At 53.9% G+C, this 22,818-nt stretch overlaps 1 protein-coding gene across 1 annotated transcript in view; it reads right to left on the minus strand.

The window, feature by feature from the left end:
- Positions 1 to 615: 615 nt before the first annotated feature.
- The window catches only part of LOC309684665 (acrosin-like), a gene marked incomplete at both ends in the record, with an annotated part of 43,979 nt that continues 21,776 nt past the window's right edge, over positions 616 to 22,818 (minus strand). The window contains 3 exons of the mRNA XM_082500532.1: positions 616 to 975; positions 1,446 to 1,585; positions 1,843 to 2,055. Of these exons, the coding sequence (XP_082356658.1) occupies positions 616 to 975; positions 1,446 to 1,585; positions 1,843 to 2,055 (713 nt within the window). The remainder of the gene's footprint in view (positions 976 to 1,445; positions 1,586 to 1,842; positions 2,056 to 22,818) is intronic.

Genomic DNA, 22,818 nt, shown 5'->3' on the forward strand with positions numbered 1-22,818 from the left:
TGGAGACAAGGGGGGATCAATCCCCCGTTAACTACCCCTGAAATCCGGCTCTTCCTTCTGGGACTGAGAGCCCTGTTGGCTTCTCACTCTTTGCTGTGGTCAGCAATTTCTCTTGTCACGCTCAGCAGTTTCACACCGTCTGTTCAATTAGCTACGGCTTACACTGGGCCCTAATCTCCAGCTGTGTGCCTTAATGCATACCCCCAAAGTCATCTGCAGGTCACATCACTGTTTCCTATCCTCCATGTGCCAGTCTTCTCCGTCCCATGGTGGCTCTGAGCACCCTCCTCTCTGACCAGGCACCGTTTCAGCCCTTGGGAGTCACTCTTTCCCTTCGTGCCCTGCTGTCTGCCTGCAGCCTCATTGGCAGGCGCCGGGCATGCAAGTCCTTGCCTTGCACCGGAGACTGAATTGGACTCAAGCACACTCAGCTGTGAAAATCAGGAACTTTATTTCTACAACCGAGTCAACATCAGCCCTTCTGTGCTCAGAGGAGCGCGGGCAGGACAGAGCAGGCCTTGGCACTGAGGCTGCCTTTGGCTCAGCAGGGATTGCCCCGGAAGGAAATGGTCGTGGAACAGGGCGGCCTGCTCTGGAGCCTCTTCGTCACGCTGCTCAAGCCTTTTTCCCCCACAGGACCTGCAGCAGCTCCTGCACCCGAGTAAAGAATTCCACCAGCTTCTGGAGTGGAAATGGGCAGGAGCTAATCATGCCCGGTGGTGTTGGTGTTGGCCTTGGCCTCTGATAAGGGGTTGAGGCAGTGAGAAAATGACTCCAAGCCCGTGCTGTTGGAGTACCCCTTACTGCTGGGCTCAGTCCCATCTGGACCAGGATCCAGTTGTAGAAGTGCTGGGTGGAGGTGTAGACTCCGGGCCGTTTGGCTCTGGCACAGCCTCTCCCCCAGCTGGTCACCCCAACAAGCCAGAAGTAGTCCGCGTTGTTGTCTTTGCACACCAGAGGACCACCGCTGTCACCCTGCAGGGGAGAGAGGGTTGAGGTGGTGGTGGGTGGCCGCTGTCAGCGCTCTGGCCGGCTCCTTCTCTCTCCCAGCACCTGCCAGAGCTCTGCTCACTGCACACAACGGCGCTGCTCCGGCGCTGGAGCCTACAGAGCCTCATCTGGGAGAGGGTGGAGGGCCTGTAAGGTCGGGCGCTCTCTCATCTCTGCACAGTGCTCCCGGCTGTGTGGAAGGGGGATGCTTTGGGATCTGGACCTATGGGCTGCCGGGAGCACAGGATGGGCTTTCTGGGCAGCGTCCCCGGGCTCTGGGACAAGGCGGGCACTGGGCAAGGACCTGCAGCTGGGGAAGGGGAGGTGAGCCCCAGCAGCGGTGGAGATCCAGCGGTGGCAGGGTGACTTGCCAGGCCAAGCACGTGCCGGGCGATGTTTGGGCATTGCGAGAGGGCTGCCGGTGCTGCCGGGGCTTGACTTGCAGCACGTCCTACCTGGCAGGTGTCGATGCCACCCTGCGGATAGCCAGCACACAGGTTGTGGCTGTGGATGGCCCCTCTGTACCACCCGCTGCTGTTGCAGAGGTTGACATCAATGAGCTGGACCTTGGCCTCCTGCAGGACATCCGTTGACCCTGCAGCTGTGAGCACAGAAAGCAATGAAGCCCCAGCAGCTCCCCCCCTGCCTGGGTGAACCCCTTCCCTAGGGCTTGGCTTTGCATCCTGAAGGCACTGTGCCCGTGTTTCCCCTCTGTCTGGCTTTGGGCGGTGGGTCAGCCCATTCTCTCCGGAGGCATACGTCCCCACAGCCTGACTGCGGCTTTCGCCTCCGCTCTCGGGAAGCCCAACCCCTCTCCCCAGTGTGCCGAGCTTGCACTCAGGACACCAGCACTTTTGGGGAACTCACATCTTGCAGTGGTGGCGCCCCAACCGCTGACGTAGCAGGTGTGCAGCTCTGACACTCTAAGTGAGGCGTCGGGCACACAGGCAAGCTGGGTGTAGTAGTTGCACTGGACCGGCTGGTCCAGCTCCAGCAGGGCGATGTCGTTCCTCTGTGTGATATTCCTGTAGTGCTCGTGAACCAGCAGCCGCTTAATATGGCGCACTTGGGTCCCGGGGCCCAGCCGAGTCAACTGGGTGGCCCCGATCACCACGCGCCACATGCTGATGTGCCTGGAAGGCAGATGGAGAGAGGGGTCAGAGGGAGCGGAGCCACGTGCTGCAGCAGCCCCGCCGTTCCCTGCCTTCTGCTTCCCAGGGCAGAGAGGAGAGCAGTGCCACGCAGGCTGCCACTGCCCTGGCATGCCTTAGGCACGAGCCATGTGGCGCTGGAGGCTGCTAAGAAGCAGTGGCCCGAGCCCAGCCTTCTCCTCAGCAGTCTCTGGGCTGGGCTTGGCAGTGCCCAGGCACTGGGCGTACTGGCAGGAACGGGGATGGGAGTAGCAGGCGGTGCTGCATGCAGGGCACCCGCGAGGGTGGTGGGGACAGCCCCCTTCCCTGGCCCTCCTTACCTGGCCTCGATGAAGCAGTGTGCCGCCGTGAGGACCCACTGTGGGCTGATGAGGGACCCTCCGCAGATGTGCCCCGTGCCTGCTTCCCAGGGGTCCTGGATGCTGACGATCCAGGGCCAGGCTCCTGGACGGGCATCGGTGCCACCCACCACGCGCGACATGCCGTACTGGTAAGCCATGGGCCGGAGCCCGCAGGTCCCTCTGTAACCAGAAACTCATGACTGTCCTGCTCCACGGCGTGCTGCGCTTCAGGCTGAAGGTCAGCCCTCTTCCCTCCCCACAAGGTGCTGCACGGACAGCAGGGCCAGGGAACCCCCTGGGGCGGGCGGGCGGGCGCCCCTGTTTCTGCCTGAGCCCCGTAGAGGAGCTGTGCCAGCAGCCGGGGTGCTGGCCAGGATCTGAGGCTCCCACGCGGGGTTGGGGAAGCTGTGGCCACAGGGGACAAGCGGGCTCCCTCCAGTGAACCCCATCAGGGTTGCCCAAGCTCCCCCCCAGAGCCTCGGGCCACTTACCCACAGCTGTCCCACGCGCCTTGCACAGGCCAACACAGGGCCAGCAGGACGACGAGGAGGAGCAATTTCATTGCTGCCAGTGGCGGCACGTGGCACCTGCAAGAAGTGAACCGAGGGCCTGTCGCCACCAGTGCCGCAGCCGACGTAATGCCCACAGTGCTCACGCTGCCCACAGTGCTCTTGTTCCCGGGGCTGATGTCACAGAGTCGTTGGTTCCGGGCACCGGGCCCAGCGGCCTCTTGGCAGAAAGGGGGGGCACCATGGGGGGTTCCCGGCAGGAGGAGAGGCAGAAGCCGGCATGGGACACCCCCGACAGACCCCCGCTGAACGCTCTGCCTGCAGGACGAGGCTGTGCAGGCCCCGCGGCAGGCAGCAGCGCCTGGCTGCGAGTGCTGCCTGCTGACAGAAAAAGCCCTGTGTGGCATCGCGACCTCTTGGGGAAGTTCACTGCCACCCCGCTCTCTGCAGCCCTTTGCCACCAGGGCCTTCCCAAAACACATACACCAGAAAACAGAACTGCTACAGGCAGCATGCATGGTTTTGGGTGTTGAGGGGCCCATCTGGCTACAGCCGCAGCAGGCAAGCAGTGATGTGCGAGCGGGACGAGTCCAGCACACCCACATGCTGCACTCCGTACCTATGCGCACGCCTGGGCGCACACACAGAATCACAGAATGGTTTAGGTTGGAAGGGACCTTGAAGCCCATACAGTCCCCCCCCTGCCCTGGGCAGGGACACCTCCCACCAGCCCAGGTTGCTCAGAGCCCCGTCCAACCTGGCCTTGAACACTTCCAGGGATGGGGCAGCCACAGCTTCTCTGGGCAACCTGCGCCAGGGTCCAACAGCCTCACAGTCAAGAATTTCTTCCTAAGATCTATTCTAAACCTCCCCTCTTCCAGTTTGAAGCCCTTCCCCCTCATCCTGTCACTACACGCCCTTGTAAAAAGTCCCTCCCCAGCTCTCCTGTCGGCCCTTCAGGGACTGGGAAATGCCGGCACGTCAGTTTGTGTGCTGCACTCTGTGTGTGCACGCATCGTGTGTGCCCTGTGTGTGGGTGCACTCGGTGTCTGGGTGCACTCCGTGTCCCGGTACCCACACGGTGGGTGCACACTGTTTACGTGCAGTGTGGTGTAGATGAGCCTGTGAGCGTGCGCACTGCGGGTATGCGTTCACTGGGTGGAGCGTGTGCCGTGTGTGCGGGCATTTTGTGCGTATGCTGGCAGGCTGTGTGTGCCCGCACTGTGTGTGTGTGTGCGTGCTGCATGTGCATGCCTTCCACGCTCTGTGCATGACGTGCACAAGCACTGTGTGCATTACATGGGGTGTTCCATGTGTGGTGGGGCGTGTGTGGGGTGTTGGTGCGTGTTGGTCTGTAGTCAGTGTGTGTGTTCCTATGCAGTCAGGGTGTGTGTCAGTGTGTGTTGCTGTTGTAATAAGTAATTTAGCAAAAGAATTTTGCTTCAGCTCAAATGAATGTGTGCTCACTATGGCTTCAGCTAAGATGGGTCTGTGCTCGCTACGTGTTTGGGAAAGGGATAGTGTTAGACAGGATATCAGACGAGAGCAACAGTTGGAAGTACAGAAACTTGCAGAGCAAAGGGTGGTGTCGTTAGCTAAGATAACCACAGGAGTGTAAAGAATGAAGAAGCCACAAGAAGGACATGGTGGTAAAGACTTCGAGCCTCCCTCCAATGACTGTCAGGAAGACCCCTGAGGAAGCACAGCGCCTGCGCCGCTGGAAGGGAGGGGGCATGTTCGGGGGTGGGCTGCATTCCAAGAACTCATTGATTATGTATTTGGGGGTGGGTTGTGTTCCAAAAACTCATTGATTATGTAAATTATGTTCCAAGAAAAAACATGAATAAATATAAGGAATACAAAATAAAACCAAGTGTTTGTGAAGGAAAAAATGAGCCACAGGAGGAGAAATCCCCCATGTAACTCCCAGCGCTGTAATAAATATTCTTTGCTCCACCGAATTTGCCCCGGACTAAAATTCAATACAGTGAGCGTGTTTCTCACAATTTGGGGGCTCGTCCGGGATACCTGAAGCCCACGTTCGGAGCCTTGGACGGGTGAGTAGACCGGGACAGCGCGCCACTGCTGACTTTAGCAATTCTCGCGTTCTCCCCGCACACAGTGACGGACCAGCGGCAACAGCCCGGTGAAGGGGCTCATTGACACAAGAGGGGTCCCAGGGATAACCGCGGCAGCCGATAATACTTGTGCACGAGACCCGGGTAAGAAAATTGACTGTTAAGTATTGCTCGGGCGGCTGGGTGACGGGGGATTGAGAGTGGTGTGAGTGAGACGCGGACTAGATCTGCGAAGCGAGTGCGGAGTCTTTCTAACCGCGGTTCCGTATCTCCGTGAGGAGACCGGCCGGTGAAGAGACGAAGCGAAAGGCTGGAGTTGAGAGATCCCCCAGGGGAAAAAAACGGGACAAGGGAAAAGTAAAAAGGAATTTAAGGGAAATTCCAGGAATACCTCCAGATAGTCCATTAGGGAGGATGTTGTTACAATGGGGGCAGGAAGGAGAGTCCTGCACCCGGGGTAAGGATAAAGGAAAGAAGATTATATATTGTATGTTTAAATGGACCAAAGAGCCCATAAGGCCAGAGAAGTTGCATTGGCCAAAGCATGATTCTATAGAGGGATGGCTGTGTCAAGCACTAAATGTATACGTTAACTCTAAAGAATCATTTGATGAAGAAGAGAGCGAATATGCAGCGTGTTGGAAAGGAGCTGCAGGGGTTTTTAAATGGGAGATACAAAAGGAGAAGGAGGAAGACCAGAGACCAGTCTGGGATCCTCTTGAATACTTACCTCCCCATATAACCTGGACCCTCCGGAAAGCGCAAGAGAGCCTCAGGCCCCCATTAGAAGGAAAAGCCAGAGGAAATGGAGGCAGGAAGTGGGGAGGTCCATAGTGGAAGAAAATGAGAAGATGACGGAACCAATCGGGCTGCATCCTTTATGGGAAGTCTCAATGCCAGGAGTTCAAAATGGGGCAGGATTTGTGAATGTGCCCCTAACCAGTACAGAAGTCAAGAACTTTAAAAAAGAAATGAAGAAATTGTTGGAAGATCTCCTAAGTTTGTCAGAACAATTAGACCAATTTTTAAGTCCAAATGTATACACTTGGGAAGAAATGCAATCCATCATGGGAACTTTGTTCTCCCCGGAAGACAGACAAATGATTTGTTTAGCAGGGATGAGAATATGAGAAAGGAAAAACGTTCATGGAGTGGCGGGGGACCAAAAGTTACCCCTACAAAGACCTGATTGGAATCAAAATGACCCCACAGGAAGGAGAAACGTGTCTGATTATCGGACGTTAATCATAAGGGGAATTAAAGAAGCAGCCCTGAGGGGATCAAATGTGAGCAAAACTTTTAATAAGTAAATAAGGGAAAGAGGAATCTCCAATGGATTGGTTGGAGAGGCTCCAAAGGAATATTCAGCAGTTTTCTAAGATTGACCCAGAGACTGTGGCTGGCCAGGAATTATTAAAAAGTAAATTTTGTCACCCATGCCTGGCCAGATATTAAGAAAAAAAATGAAAAAGATGGAAAACTGACATAAGAGAAGAATCAATGAGTTGTTACGAGAAGCACAAAAAGTATATATGTGAGGCGTGATGAAGAGAAGCAGAGGGCAAAAGCAAAACTAATGGTAGCGACTGTAAAAGAAATAACAAAAACTAAAGATAAAGCACCCCAGAATCCAGGGCCAGGGATGAGACCATACAAGATACAGGGAGCCCATCTGCCACCGCTCAAAAAAGCCCATATGAATGAAATCAGGAGCCCCAGACGGCCGAAAGTGTTACTATTGTGGGCAGGAAGAACATTTTAAGAAAGAGTGTCCCAGGCAAAAGAGAGATGGAGTGTTACGTCAACAGGAAGAATACACTACCAATTAAGGGTGTCAAAGGCTCTACCTCCTGGGGGAAGAAAGAATCAGTGAGCCCTTGATAAATTTAAAATTAGGCCCCCAGGAGGAAATTTACACCTTTTTAGTAGACTCGGGAGCTGAGAAGTCTTGTATTATGAAATTGCCTTTGAATGGGAAGATCCAGACACCGGGAAGAAGCAGCAACTCCGCTGGACATCCCTGCCTCAAGGATTCACAAAATCCCCAAATCTATTTGAACAGACACTAGAGAAAATTTTAGAGGAGTTCCAGGCAGAACCCGGCGTAAGAATCTTGCAATATGGAAATGACTTGTTGGTATCAAGAGAGAGAGAGCAAAAAGTCAGAAGGAGACATCAATACGTTTGCTGAATTTTTTTTTGAAGAACAAGAATTAAGAGTCTCAACAACAAAACTGCAGTTTGTACAAAAGAAAATAAGAGCATCTAATTAGTGAAAGAAAAAGAAAGATCAATCCAGAACGAATTACAGCATTAAGTGTCCCAAGAATGAAATGAGAAATAAAGAAGATTTTAAGGTTACTAGAGTATTGTAAATTATGGGTTAAAGGGTACACTCAATCAATAAAATTTCTGTATGACAAACTTGTAAAAGACAGTCCAATACAGTGGACAGAAGACAAACAAGAGCAATTTAAAGAATTAAAGCAAAAGTTAATAGAAGCCCTGGTTTTAGCCCTCCCCTCCCTAAGGAAAAAAAAAAAAAGTTTCACCTTTTTGTAAACACGGAAGAATGGATAGCGCATGGAGTCATAATGCAGGAATGCGTCAGAGAAAGAAAACCGGTGACATATCTATCCAAAATTAATGGACCCGGTATGTTGGGGGTGGCCCACATGCATACAGGCAGTAGTGGCCACAGCAATATTAGTAGAAAAAAGCCAAAAATTAACTTCCAGAAGAACCGTAATCGTACATCCACACACACACTGTAAGAACTATCTTATCTCAGAAGTCTGGCCGGTGGTTAACAGATTCCAGAATTGTGAAGTACGAAACCATTTTAATAGAAAAGAATGATTTGACCCTCATAGTAGACGGAAACAGGAATCCTTCACAATTCCTGTAGGGACAGGCAAGTGGGGAGATGGAACATGATTGTTTAGACTTTATAGATTACCAAACCAGGATAAGAGGAGACCTAATAAACACACTGATGCCCTATATATATATATAAAAAAAAAAAAACCAAAACAAAAAACAACAACAACAAAAATATAAAAAAAATTTTTTATAGACTATTCCTCCTGATGTCTAGATGGAAAGAGAGCAAGTAGTTATGTCATCATCGATGGGGAAAAAAAAGCAGTAATTGAAGAAGGAGGATTAACAGTCAGCCCAGAGTTGTGAACTATACGCTCTGAAGAGAGCTTTAGATTATCTCCAGAGAAAAGAAGGCATTATCTATACAGATTCAAAGTACGCATATGGAAATTAACCATGAGAAGGAAGTCTCGTGTTTTTGCTTTGACAGGAAAAAGCCCTGGAGAGCCTTCAGAAGGCGCGTAAGAGTCAGTACTGCTGCATGAGAGCAACAGACAGCAAAAGCCTCGAAAGTGCCTTCAGACTAAAGTGGCATCCAACCCCTTCGACCCTACTTTGCTGCTATTGTAATTGTTGCGTGTATCTACGGGTTAAGTGTAATAATTGTAATAAGGTCATTTTAGGTCCCCGTTGCAGACAGGAGCAGTACCTCTCCCAAGTCCTCGATCTTTAGTGTATCCAATGTGAGTATACAACCCCGATAGATAAGTGTAAGTAGATTAGATATTATTGTTGCAGAACCCACAGAGAAATACGTAATGTGGACCGACCCAAACAGAATGTTTATAGATCCTTAAAATATGGGTATGAATCCATTCTCAGGAATGAAAAACAACTCACAATATTAAGAAAATGTAGAAGATACAATGAAAGAGTTTTGGCAGGCACCGGATGCGTTGTTCCGGATATGTAGAAACTGGGCATTCCCAGAATTACCACCTCACTGAAGAAAGACCTGCACCTTGAGAGTAATTCAACCAGGACATACAAACCAGCCGCGTGAGCCCAAGACGGTAGCTGGGGATATAAAACCCCATCTATATGCTGAATCAAATTATAAGACTACAAGCACTAGTTGAGCTGATCACTAACAAAACGGCTTCAGGACTAAAACTGTTAACCCACCAACAAACTCAGACAAGGGCAGCAGTCAACCAGAATCGGCTCGCACTAGACTATCTGCGAGCAGTAAAAGGAGAGGTGTGTAGAAAATTTAACATATCTGATTGTTGTTTAAAAATTGATGATAATGAAAAAGCAGTATGAGAAATCGCTGCTGATATCCAAAAAATAACACGTGCTGGTGCAAAAAAGAAATTCAATGGTAAACACCAGTTGGTGAAATGAATTACTGAAAATCGCTTGGTGGAAGAAATTAAGACTGATTCTGCTGTGTGCCTTTTGAAAGTTTCTTATTTCTGCCTTGTTTAAATACCCTGTTTCATAAGATTAATTCACAGTGTAGTCCAAAGACTGCAAGTGGCAGCCACTCCTCAGAAAATCATGATCTTGAGAAAAGCCAAAAAAGAAGAAAACCTCGAAGAAGCCACTCAAATTCTTGCTAAAATGGAAGAATCCTGCGAGATAAATGTAAAACGCTTCAGCAAAATTAGATGATAAAAAGGGTGGAATTGTAGTAAGTAATTTGGCAAAAATTTTGCTTCAGCTCAAATAAATGTGTGCTCGCTATGGCTTCAGCTAAGATGGGTCTGTGCTCGCTGTGCGTTTGGGAAAGGGATAGTGTTAGACAGGGTATCAGACGAGAGCAACAGTTGGAAGTACAGAAACTTTCAGGGCAAAGGGTGGTGTCGTTAGCTAAGATAACCACAGGAGTGTAAGGAATGAAGAAGCCGCAGGAAGGACATGGCGATAAAGACTTCGAACCTCCCTCCAACGACCACCAGGAGACCCCTGAGGCAGCGCAGCGCCTGCGCCGCTGGAAGGGAGGGGCGTGCTCGGGGGTGGGCTGCATTACAAGAAGCCATTGATTATGTAAATTGCGGGGTGGGTTGCATTCCCAGAACTCATTGATTATGTATTTGGGGGTGGGTTGCGTTCCAAAAACTCATTGATTATGCAAACTATGTTCCAAGAAGAAACATGAATAATTATAAGGAATACGAAATAAAGACAAGCGGTTGTAAAGGGAAAAATGAGCCAAAGGAGGAGAAATCCCCCGTGTAACTCCCAGCGCTGGAATAAATATTCTTTGCTCCACCGAATTTGCCCCGGACTAAAATTCAATACAGTGAGCGCGTTTCTCACACCTCCCTCTGTCCCTCTCCGCTCCCCGTTCCCCTCCTCTCTCTCTGCTCTCTCTCCCTCTCCCCTATGTATTCTCCCCTCCCTCTCTAATCTCTCGCCCCTCTCCACCCACCCCACCCCACCGCCCCGTCCCACCCCTCTCCCCGCTCTCCCCCTCCCTCCCGCCCCTCCTCCCGGCCCCACCGGGGCTCCGGGGCCTGGCCCTGGGCCGGGGCAGCCCCGGGGAGGCGGCCATGGCTGCTGCGGGGGGCAGGGGCGGTGTCCCGCAGGGCCCGAGGGCGGGAAGGTGCGCGCGGGGTATGCTGGGAGCAGGCGCGCCCCGGGGCATGCCGGGAGCTGTAGTCTCGGGGCACGGGGCTGCCCGGCGGCCATGTTCCTGCCCGGGGCACGCCGGCAGCTGCCGTGGCCCCGCAGGCTGAGGGGAGGGCTGGGGCCGCCCCGAACCGCCCGCAGCAATGGGGTCCCGCTCAGCCGGAGCCGGGCAGAGGCAGCGGGCCCCCCGACCCCCTGAGCCCCCCTCAGCCGCCCCGGCCCCAGCGCCTCCCCCGAGGGCTGTCCCACAGCCCCAGGCCGCCCCACGGCCTGGCCTGGCAGCAGCCAGCTGGGCCTCAGGCGCGCTCCATCCCTGGTAACGCAGTGCTGTCAGCGCCTGCTCGGGGAAGGAGCGGTGTCTGCAGCAGCTCCTGCAGCAGGAGGGGCTCCAGCCCGGAGCCGGCTGAGGGGATCGCCGTTCTCTCCCTCTCCCCGAGGCCGCGCTGAGGGCTCAGTTGTCCGTCCCTCCCCCTGGGATGTTGGTGGCTGCCTCTGGCTCTAGCTGAAATTGATCAGAAAAGGTGAAGCTGCTGGAGAAGGACACAAAGGGGATGGAGCTGGAAGCTGCCCCCAGCTGCAGACAAGAGACAGCCGCCCTCTCCAGGTGAGGATGGGTCCCTGTGAGTGGTCCTCAGCAGACCTGATCGCAACATGCACCGTGGGGTCCATATCCGTAACCAAAAGTATGGTACGGCCATATAGTGTGAGTGTGCATGTGCGAGGCTGTGTCTCCGGGAAGCTTCGTGTTGTAAGAGCTGAGAGAGGCAGAGACAGAAGCGCCTGAACTGTCAAATTCTGCTGGTAGCACCAAGAGCAGGAACTGAATTGAGTCCTGTGCCCCTGGGGCTGTGTCGCCCCTCTGCCGCGTCTGGGTACCTCCCTGTGGCTGTGCCCCCCGGCCTTTCCCTCGCTGGTGTCACTCTTTTGCTTCCCTGTACCTCTCTTCATCTGGCGATTCTTGTATCCTGCAGCCTGCCCCTGCTCTAGTCTCCGGCCCCTCTCTTTCTCTTCCATTCTACCTGTCCCTTTTTTGTTCTTGTTCCTTCTCTGTCCTGCTCCCTGCTCCTCTTTTTCTCTTTCTTTGTCTCTGTCTTGAAGCACATTGATGTTTTTTTTCATTCTCTGCCTCTTTGTCCCGCTCTGCATCCCTCTGTTTTTCACAGTCTCTCTGGCCTCTTCCCTGTCCTGCTTTTTCTCTCTCATCCTGTATGTCTCACTCCCTGTACCCATCCTCCTTTTTGTCTTGCTCCTTCCTTATCATCAGAAAATCACAGACCGGTTTAGGTCAGAAGGGACCTTGAAGATCATCCAGTTCCACCCCCCCCCCTGCCCTGGGGGTCCAACCTGGCCTTGAACACCTCCGGGGATGGGGCCTCCACAACTTCCCTGGGCAGCCTCATCACCCTCAGAGTGAAAAACTTCTTCCTAATATCTAATCTAAATCTACCCTCTTCCAGTTTGAAACTATTCCCCCTCATCCTATCACTACATGCCCTTGTAAAAAGTCCCTCCCAGCTCTCCTGTACGGTCCTTTTAGGGACTGGAAGGGGCTCTAAGGTCTCCCTAGAGCCCATCAGATCCCATGCACTTGTGCACCTTCAGGTGGTCTCAGACTTGATCTTCACCTACAGTGGGTAGTTCTTCATTTTCCCAGTCCTTGCCTTTGCCTTCTGCCTCACAGGTAGTGTGGCTGCAGTCTTTGCCAGTGAAGACTGAGGCAAAAGTCCAGTGGAGCAGGTTGCTCACACGCAGCCCGCTGTGACTTTCAGTGCTGCTGGGCCTGTGGGGATGGTTCAGGGGACAAAGGATCAAACCTGAATGACCTCCCTGAAATCCATCTGTCGCTAGCCTTGGCTCACGTGGAGCCAGGAGGTGGTCCTGCAAACCACCAATCCAGGACACTTTTAGCAACTGTGGCTATTTGGGAATAGATTGTGCTAAAGCTGAAAAGGAATTTGAGCTGTTGCTCATGGCCAAAGGAGGATGGTGGCCTCAGATGGCGGCTGAGGCTTGGGGCTTGCATTGCCTATGATCAGCCATCCCCACAGCGTGACAGTGGAAAGACTTTCCCAGGGAAGAGGCACCTGTGAGTTGTTGAGATGGAGGAAAACGTCAGCACGGTTTTGTATGTAGGTGGAAGGTTCTGGATGAGGGAGGAATTCTGCATCTTCCATAGCATAGCAGGGGTAACTGCCTGAGCAACAAGTTTTTTTCTTTGTTTACTTTTTCCTGGAAGAGTCTTACGTTGGTACCCAGCAGACAAAGTGGCTCATTGAATGGGAATGATACGGAGAAAATTACTTGGCTATTAGAAGCCCCATTGCTCTGGAAGTTGTTGGTTTTTTTTTTTTCTAGTGCTTTGGGTTTTTTGGAAGGGGGTGAGGGGAAGGGCTAGAATAATTTAGCTTCATACCTCCTAAAACACGCATTGTGGCAGTCCAGGTAGAGCACGCCTTTCTCATGTACCTTTTCTTTTTCTGAATGTGGCGAATTCAATCTGCTGATCAAAAGCCCACTGAGTTCATTGGAGCCCTTGGATTTTTATCCTTTGGCTCAGGCGCTAAATGCAACCTCCTGCCACTGCTGTTAGCACAACTAATGCAGGTAATCTGCTACCTACTATCGAATAATCTCGGCTACCTACTGTCTAACCATCTATGCAAGAATACAACCCGATCCGATGTTCCACGTAACATCAGAACTATGAAGAGACGTGATGTTCAAATGAAAAATGAGACAGTTTGAACACCTTTTAATAGCTTGAATGAATAAAAAGGGGAAGCACTGTATAGATAATAAAAAAATCACATGGATTTTTCCCCTAAATTTCTGAACCTTCTGTGACAAGTCATGCCACATCAAGGTGCATGTCTGCAACCCCCTGCGCTGCATGATGTGGGTCCTGTTGGCATTCAGTGATGTGGAGGATGGGGCAGCGCCCCCTCAGACAGCTTGCAGGTGGCACAAAACCGGGAGGAGAGGCTCATGCACTGGAGGGTGGTGCTGCCAAGCAGAGGGGGCTTGACAGGCTGGAGAAAGGGGCTGGCAGGAACCTGGTACAGTTCAACAAGGGGAAGAGCCAAGTCCTGCACGCGGGGAGGAACGAGCCCTTGCACCAGTATATGCTTGGGGAAACCCAGCTGGACACCTGGGCTTACAGCGGAACCCGTGCTGACCGATTTGGAGCCCGCAAAGTGCCCTCAGGGCCAGGAAGGTGAACTGTGTCCTGGGCTGCAATAGGCAAAGCCGTAGCAGCAGGTGGAGGGAGGTGATGCTTACCTTCTGCTGCGTCCACCCCTGGGCTCCCCAGTGCCAGACAGACATGGCCCTACTGGAGAGAACCCCCAGCCCAGCTCCGCCCCCAGCTCCCCCCAAGTTTCTGTTGGGGTCGGAACGTTGGTCTGTTGGAGCCAACAGCCACCAGTGCGGCAGGACGGAGCTGTGCTGGTGCAGAGCGGCGTTTGGAGGAGGCAGGGTCTAGCCGAGCAGCGCTGCCCGGGCACCACCACTGGCACTGGCTTCCCAGCCACGCTCCTGCACACTGGCCCACGTCCTTGGTGTCAGCCAGCGCTGCACACCATGACGGTCCTCCTGGCCTGGGCGGGATGGGCCAGGCCAACTGCTGCTGCAGGCCCAGGTGGGCTTCCTCCACAGAGGAGGGACACGGGGGCACAGCGGGGCCCCTCAGCGCTCATGCCCCCCACTCTCTGCTCTGCAGGGAGGCTCTCACTGACGTTGAGCCGGTGCTGAGCACGGGCGTGCAGCTGACCCGGGGACGCAAGGGGAATGAGAGGCGCCTGCTCCTCCTGCAGGAGGAACTGGTGATTGCCAAGCGGCAGTAAGCCCCTGAGACCCCGGCTGCCTTTGCCCCATCCCCGGCCCTGGGACCAGGGCACGGACACCCTGCCACCAGCCCCAGGCCCTGTGGTGTCCAACCCAAGGGCAGGTGGAGACAGGGCTTTGGCCAGGGGCTGAGGAGGCCACCTCCAGCTCACTGCCTGCCTCTCCTCTCAGCAGACATGGCACCAGTGTGCGCCCACAGCTCCGCCTGGCCCTGGACCAGCTGTGGGTGCTGAGCAGGAGGATGGACGCAGCAGGGGAGGAAGAAAAAGACGAGGATGGCAGCAGCGAGGGCAGCAACTCCCTCATCCTTGTCTGGCCCACAGGCTACTGCCTTGCCACTTTCAAGTAAGTTGTGATGCCACATCCCACGGGCTGGGCGGTGCAGGGCGGTGCTGGCCCCCATCATCTCTGGGGTCTGGCAGCTGCAGTCAGGGCTGGCAAGAAGCAGGAGAGGATCCCTACCATGCCCACGCCATCCTGTGAAGGGCCTCTGGCTGCCGTGCAAACCCTGGGCAGGGAGCAGGCAGTACACCGGCAGGGAAGGAGGGAGGCCGGGTTGGCCGGGTGAGGGCCTGCAGGCAGCTGGAAGGAGAGGGGTGGGGGCATTTCTGTGTCCTGCATCCCCTGGTCACCTCTTGGTCACCAGAAGGGAAGGCCAAAAGCAGCTGCTCTGGCATGACAGAGGGAGTCCAGGGCTTTGGCAGCGCCTCTGTCCTGCCCCACGGGGCTTCATCCTGCCACTGTGTCCCTCCCCACAGGGCAGGGCTGTGCAGGCGCACACTCTGCCCACGGGCTGGGGGGCAGTGGGGCCTGACGCTGTTTCTCCTCTCTTTCTGCAGTTCATGCGTGGTGAAGGAGCTGTGGGTAGACACGCTGCTGGGGTAAGCCGAGGGGATGCTCCAGGTGCATCCGTATGGGGGAACACAGCTCTGCATGGCTGTGGGCAGCTCTTGGGCAGGCGAGGGATGAGCGGGAACGGAAAGCCTCTTCTTCCTCTGTTTACAGCAAGGAGGAGAAGAGGGAGAAGTAGGGTGGAGTGCTTGGCAGGTAGGAGCTCTGCAGGCAGCTCTGTTCTCTGCTTGGCGCTGGGGTGGTACCCAAGGAGGGTCAGGATCCCTTTCACTGGAGAGAGAAGAGGTGGCTTGGGGCTCACTCTTTCTCTTCTGCTGCATAGGCCACCAGGTGGAGTGAAGAGAGCCCGGGTGACGCGACTGCCCTCCCTCAAACTCCTAGAGAAGAAGCTGAGCAACCGCCATGCTGTGAGTGTCTCTCATCTCAGCTCTGTCCCCTGAGCACTGCTCCTCCAGCCGAGCAGCAGAGGCATCGCTTCTCACCTTCCTCCACTCCTTCTCTCTTGCCCAGTGGAGGACATTAAGCACCAGGAGCCTGGAGACCCTGATCAAGGGCCAGGCAAAGGTGAGAGTGGCTGCCTTTCACCCACCTCTCGCTGTGCTGGAGTGCCAGGCATCTCTGGCGAGTGGGGTGAGCTTCTGCGGGAGGGTCCCAAGGTACCACCTGGGGAGCTGAGAGGGTTGGCGAGCCACCAGGAACACTGGCACGTCCTTGCTGGTGACGCTGGGAGGAAACCTGCTGCACGGGGCAGAGAGTCTGGCAGGGCTGATGGTCCCAGCTCTGCCACGCTCAGGCTGCTGGTGCCGGGTGGCAGCTTGCTGGTGGCCCTTTCTGCTGCAGGGCTGCTCTCTAAGCACAGCCTGGTTCTTGCAGGGTGATCTCAAGCAAGGGCCTCTGCCAGTCCCTTCTGGCAAAGAAGGGGGACGTTGCCACTCGGAAGGTGAGTTTTGGAAAAAAAGGTGAGGAAAGGCACCTTTGCTTCTGCAACCAGCACTTCTGCAGAAGACGGGATGCTGCTGCAGCTGCCCTTCGCCTTGAGCAAGTCGGTCCCCATCGCTGTAGAGCAGGAGAGAGCTGAGCCCTTGAGGTCCCTTTGCTCCCACCTGACATGTGTCCCTTGCGTGCAGGGCAGTGCGCTCGAGGTGATGCCTGCCTCTGCTCCATCCCGAGAGCCAGGCAGATGGCTCTCTGCCCCTCGGCTGGAGTCAGCAGGAGCTCTGCTCACTTGTCCCCTGAGTGTTGCCATGCAGGTTTGGCCCCCCAAAGAAGGATGTCACCTGGACGAGGAAGGACTCTCGCTGGGCAGCGGCTGCTGAATGTGGTTCTCCGAGGAGACGGAGCCTCTGCTGCTGCGCAGAGCTTGGTGGAGGGCAGGGCGAGGGCTGGGCCAGGCTGTCCCGGTGGCACGCTGGCTGTCAGGAGCCTCGAGCTGGAGCCGCTGAGCAGCAGAGGCGGTTCCAGCTGTTGGCTCCCTGCCCGTCCTGCTGCACCACTCATCACTGTGCTGCAGGCAGGGCAGGGCAGGGCAGGGCAGGGCAGGGCAGGGCAGGGCAGGCTCCAAGAGTGCTGCTCCGGTGGTCTCCACTGAGGGGCTCTTGCTCTGTTTTCCTTTGTGGCAGGAGGGACCGGGAGGAGGAGGAGGAGAGGGCTGCCCTGGCCCTTTGCTTTGCGGCGGACCCCGCTCGCTGCCCAGGCTCCCGGGCAGGCAGACTGCCGCAGGGCGCTCTTTGGACAGCCCCTTGCAGCCCTCTGCGGGGATGATGGCACGCTGCCCCAGCCCATCCAGGTAAGCCAGTCTGGACAGGGGGCCCCAGCCCTCCCTCCGGCTGCTCCGGAGGGGCAGTGTCCCGAGGAGCGCCGAGGACGGGGCATTGGGCTCTTCACCCCTGGCTCACGCTTCTGGCCCCAGCCCCTTTGCGGGGGAGGCAGCCGGGTCTGGGGCAGAGCTCTGGCCATGGCCACTGCTGTCAGAAGGCAGCTTTTCAGCCAAGCAACTGTTCTGCTGTGTCTCCTGCAAGAGCTCCTGAATATCCTGCACCAACAAGGACCGTCGACAGAGGGAATATTCCGGAGAGCTGCCAGCGGGACAGCAGTTCAGGAGCTGAAGGAGGCCCTCGACAGCGGCGCAGATGTCGACCTGGGCAGCCAGCCCGTGCTCCTGCTGGCCGTCATCTTGAAGGTGAGCGCTTCTCACCTGCAGCTGGAAGAGCTCCTGGCTGGCCTGGACGTGGGAAAGGTTTATCTCACAGGGGCAAAAGGATGCTGGGGCAGGAGCTAGCAGGGCTCATTTAGAGAGCTTTAAACTAGATTCGAAGGGGGATGGGGTTGTTACTGAGCTTGCATTGGTGGGGCAGCACTCCAGAATTGATAAAGGCCGGGAGGCCTCCCATACCCATAGGGTGAAATCGGTGTGCTCAGCTCGCTCCCTGAAATGCCTGTACACCAATGCACGCAGCATGGGGAATAAGCAGGAAGAGTTAGAAACTTTTGTTCGGTCAGGAGATTATGATCTGGTGGCAATTACAGAGACATGGTGGGACAGCTCACATGACTGGAATGTGGTCATGGGTGGCTATGTCCTTTTCAGGAAAGACAGGCCAGCCAGGCGAGGCGGTGGAGTTGCCCTTTACGTGAGAGAGCAACTACAATGTACCAAGTACTGTCCACGTGCAGTTGAGGAGCAAGTTGAGAGTCTGTGGGTGAGGATTAAGGGACAGGCTGGCAGGGGTGACACTGTTGTGGGTGTCTATTACAGGCCACCAGATCAGGGGAGGAAGTTGATGAGGCCTTCTATGGGCAGCTGAGAGTGGCCTCACAGTCACAGGCCCTGGTTGTCGTGGGGGATTTTAACTTTCCAGATGTTTGCTGGAAGGACTACTCAGACAGCCAGCCTCAGTCTAGGAGGTTCCTCCAATGCATTGATGACAACTTTCTGATGCAAATGGTGGAGGAGCCGACTAGGAGAGGTGCACTGCTGGATCTCGTCCTCACTAACGAGGAGGGTCTGGTGCAAGGAGTAAAGGTTGAAGGCTGCCTTGGCTGCAGCGACCATGAGACGGTGGAGTTCATGATCTCGGCTGGTGGAAGCAGAATAGCAAGCAGAATTGCAACCCTGGACTTCAGCAGGGCAAACTTTGGCCTTTTCAAACAATTACTAGGGGAAATCCCATGGACAAAGCTGTTTGAAGGTAAAGGTGCCCAGGATAGCTGGTCAGCATTCAGGGACTGCTTCTACCGAGCTCAAGATCAGAGCATCCCGACACGTAGGAAGTCAAGGAAGGGAGCCAGGAGACCTGTGTGGCTAAACAGGGAACTGCTTGGCAAGCTCAAGTGGAAGAAAGTTTATAGATCATGGAAGGAGGGGCTGACCACTTGGGAAGAGTACAGGGCTGCTGTCAGGGGATGTAGAGAGGCAACTAGGAAAGCTAAGGCCTCCTTAGAGTTAAACCTGGCAAGAGGGGTCAAGGACAACAGGAAGAGCTTTTTCAAATACATGGCAGATAAAACTAACACCAGAGGCAATGTAGGCCCACTACTGAATGGGGTGGGTGCCCTGGTGACAGAAGATACAGAGAAGGCAATACTACTGAATGCCTTCTTTGTCTCTGTCTACTCTGTCGGGGGCTGTCCTGAGGAGTCCTGTTCCGCTGAGACCTCAGATGAAGATGAAGTCAAGTCAATGGATGAGTTTGCCTTAGTTGATGAGGACTGGGTCAGAGACCAGTTAAGCAACCTGGACATCCATAAATCCATGGGTCCAGATGGGATGCACCCACGGGTGCTGAAGGAGCTGTCTGAAGTCATTGCTGGACCACTCTCCACCATCTTTACCAAGTCTTGGGAAACGGGCGAGGTGCCTGAGGACTGGAGGAAAGCAAATGTCACTGCAGTCTTCAAAAAGGGCAAGAAGGAGGACCCGGGTAACTATAGACCGGTCAGCCTCACCTCCATCCCTGGGAAACTGATGGAACAGCTTATCCTTGGTGCCCTCTCAAGGCATATCAAGGGTAAGAGGGTTATTAGGGGCAGTCAGCATGGCTTTTCCAAGGGGAAGTCATGCTTGACCAACCTCATAGCCTTTTATGAGGAAATAACGAGGTGGATGGATGATGGCAGAGCAGTAGATGTGGTCTACCTTGACTTCAGTAAAGCATTTGACAGGGTCTCCCACAGCATGCTCATGGCTAAACTGAGGAAGTGTGGACTGGATGATCGGATAATTAGGTGGACTGCGAACTGGCTGAAGGAGAGAAGCCAGAGAGTCGTAGTCAATGGGGCAGAGTCCAGTTGGAGGCCGGTAACCAGTGGAGTGCCTCAAGGGTCGGTACTGGGGCCCATATTATTCAATATATTCATCAATGATTTAGATGAGGGAATTGAGTGTACTATCAGCAAGTTTGCTGATGACACTAAGCTAGGAGGAGTGGCTGACACGCCAGAGGGCTGTGCTGCCATCCAGAGAGACTTGGACAGGCTGGAGATTTGGGCAGGGAATAACTTAATGAAATACAACAAGGGAAAGTGTAGGGTCCTACATTTGGGCAGAAACAACCCCAGGTTCCAGTATAGGATGGGGAGCTACCTGTTAGAGAGCAGTGTAGAGGAAAGGGACCTGGGGGTCCTGGTGGACAGCAGGATGACCATGAGCCAGCACTGTGCCCTTGTGGCCAAGAAGGCCAATGGCATCCTGGGCTGTATTAGAAGGGGGGTGGTTAGCAGATCGAGAGAGGTCCTCCTTGCCCTCTACTCTGCCCTGGTGAGACCGCATCTGGAATATTGTGTCCAGTTCTGGGCCCCTCAGTTCAAGAGGGACAGAGAGCTGCTGGAGAGAGTCCAGCGTAGGGCAACTAAGATGATTAAGGGAGTGGAGCATCTCCCTTATGAGGAAAGACTGAGGGAGCTGGGTCTCTTTAGTTTGGAGAAGAGGAGACTGAGGGGTGATGTTATTAGCGTTTATAAATATATAAAGGGGGAATGTCATGAGGATGGAGCCAGGCTCTTCTCAGTAGCAACCAATGATAGGACAAGGGGTAATGGATTCAAGCTGGAACACTTAATTTTGAGAAGAAACTTCTTCTCAGTGAGGGTGACAGAGCACTGGAACAGGCTGCCCAGGGAGGTTGTGGAGTCTCCTTCTCTGGAGACATTCAAAACTCGCCTGGACGCCTTCCTGTGCAACCTCATCTAGGTGTTCCTGCTCTGACAGGGGGATTGGACTAGATGATCTTTTGAGGTCCCTTCCAATCCCTAGCATACTGTGATACTGTGATACTGTGAGTGTTCAAAGGCTCACCTGGAGCTCTTGGCACTGCAGGACTTCCTCCGAAGCATCCCTGCCAAGCTCCTCGTCATTGACCTCTATGGGGACTGGATGCAAGCCATGGAGAAGCCAAGCAAGAAGGTGGAAGAGCTGAAAGCGTAAGTGTGGCCAGCAGCTTGCCTTTTGAGCAGCAACTGGTAGAGGCCTGGGACTTGCCTGCAAAGGGACAGGCTCCTTAAAAAGCCATGTTTCCTGGCAGCCCAGTGTTGCTGGGGTGGAGTTGGGTTTTGAGGAAAAGCACACGGACAGGGAGCCTTCCCTTGCACGGGCTTGGGGGAAATCAGGAGCTGGGGAGCAACACCGTGCTTCCTTCCTGAAGCGCAGGAGCACTGACCGCTGGCTGAGAGCACCTGGAAAGCTGCAGAGCACAACCGCTGGCTCCCACCTGCCTTGTGCAAGTTTCGGGGATGGCTGTGACTTTTTTAACGTTGTATTCCTGTTCCCTCAGGGTGGCCGGCAAGTTGCCTGCAGCAAATGTCCTCCTTCTCGAGCGGCTGCTGTCCCTTCTCCAGCATATCGGCCACAACGCGTCGTCCACCAGCAGGATGAGCTGCAGCAATCTGGCCATCTGCGTTGGGCCAAACCTGCTGAGCCCACCCAACGAGGACCTGCTCCCACTGGAGGCCATGCTGGAGGTGTCTGAGAAGGTACGCTGTAACGACCAGCCAGCTGCAGCCTTCCTGGCCCATCAGAGCTTGGCTGTGCAGAGGTCCCTGGCTGTCCCCTTTCTCCAACAAGCGCTGGTGGGGTGGCTACCTGGAAGAGCAGCCCCGCAGTGACAGCCTTCTGCGCAGAGGCCAGGGTCAGGAGTAGGAAAGGCTGCTTGACGCTTTTTCAGGCACCTGCGCTGAAACCAAGGCTGTCATGTGTGCAGGTGAAGACGCTGGTGGAGTTTCTGACGTTGTTTATGAAATTTTACAGTCATTTCTATAAATGATCTCTTCCAAATTAGATGACGTTTTTCTTTTCTCCTAATCCACACCATTTGGATGACTTTACAAACAGTGGTGTTCATTATAAACTTGAAAAACAGTTACAGCATCTTCTGGTGCACAAGTGGCTGTGGAAAATGAGACAGTCTTTTTTTGTTCTTTTGTAGAGTCTTCTCTGCTGCGTCTGCAGTTTCTTTCTGTTTGCTTTTTGTTCCATCCACTGGACTTCCAAACGGAGAGATGAATTTTATTTCCACTGGTGGAGGTGACCAACTAACTCCAAAAAACCCGTTCTCTAACAGCAAGACTATGGATAAGAATTAAAAGGCAACGACTCACGAGAAACTATGGATTGGCTTCTACCTGTGGCTTCTTCCCCTCCCCCCCCTAAAATCAACTACAAAGCTATTTAGGGGCAGTTACATGAGAACTGAAGAAATGGCAGGAAATAAATTTAATGCATTAACAACCCTGAGAGCAGTCTTCTACGAGAGGAAGTTCTGAAGGGGAATTAAACTACTTGGTTGGCTGCGGACTTGCACACTGGGCATATTCTTGCAAGACGATCCGTCGCTCTAGCTAGTGCGCTTCCAAAAGGAGAGATGAATCTTGTTTCCACTGGGGGAGGTGACCAAGGACCTTCTTTTCTTGTGGTTCTGCAAAGACAGAGAAGTATCAAATTGATTCTTTTATTACCAACAGTATTTAGTAGAGGAAAAGAAACCCCGTGGAGTTACAAAATCAATGCCAAGGAATTATTTATGGCCTTCTTTGTAGACAGGATCAAGGCAGAAAAGGTACATCAAGAAGCTTCCTTCTGCTGTCATTCCTTGCCAGACTGTCCCAAGCATTCTCAGTCACTATTCGCATGAGCTTTTAGAGCCCCTCCCACCTCCCAGGTTTTAAGAGGCAACTGTCCTCAAACGGTTTTCCAGAGGGAACCGGACAACATGGCCAGAAACAAGAAGTTCTCTTTACTCCTTGTCTGACCTTCTCCTGCATTCTATAGGGAGCTAAAGTGGTGTGGTTTCATAAGGTGGAATAAGAGTGTGGTTTCATAAGGTGGAATAAGACCTTAGATAGACAGATAGACAGACAGACAGATAGAAGAGCGCACCATCGTTGCAAAGAGTAGTGCCCACTTGCCCTTTTCTCTCCCATCCCTCTTCTGTTTCCATTAGAAAACTAAACCCCTAAGTGGGGAAAATGGTGCCCAGCAGACCAGCAAGCTGCACAGGCTCAGAAAGTCAGAGCAGAACTGTAGAGCCAAGTGAGGAAGAGGCAGTTCGGTGGCTAAAAGCTGAATCGCTAGCACGACAAAGGAATGCAAATAAGTGCTCAA

The sequence above is a fragment of the Vanellus vanellus genome (assembly GCF_965231255.1).
Source record: "Vanellus vanellus genome assembly, contig: HAP1_SCAFFOLD_366, whole genome shotgun sequence".
NCBI lineage: Eukaryota > Metazoa > Chordata > Aves > Charadriiformes > Charadriidae > Vanellus > Vanellus vanellus.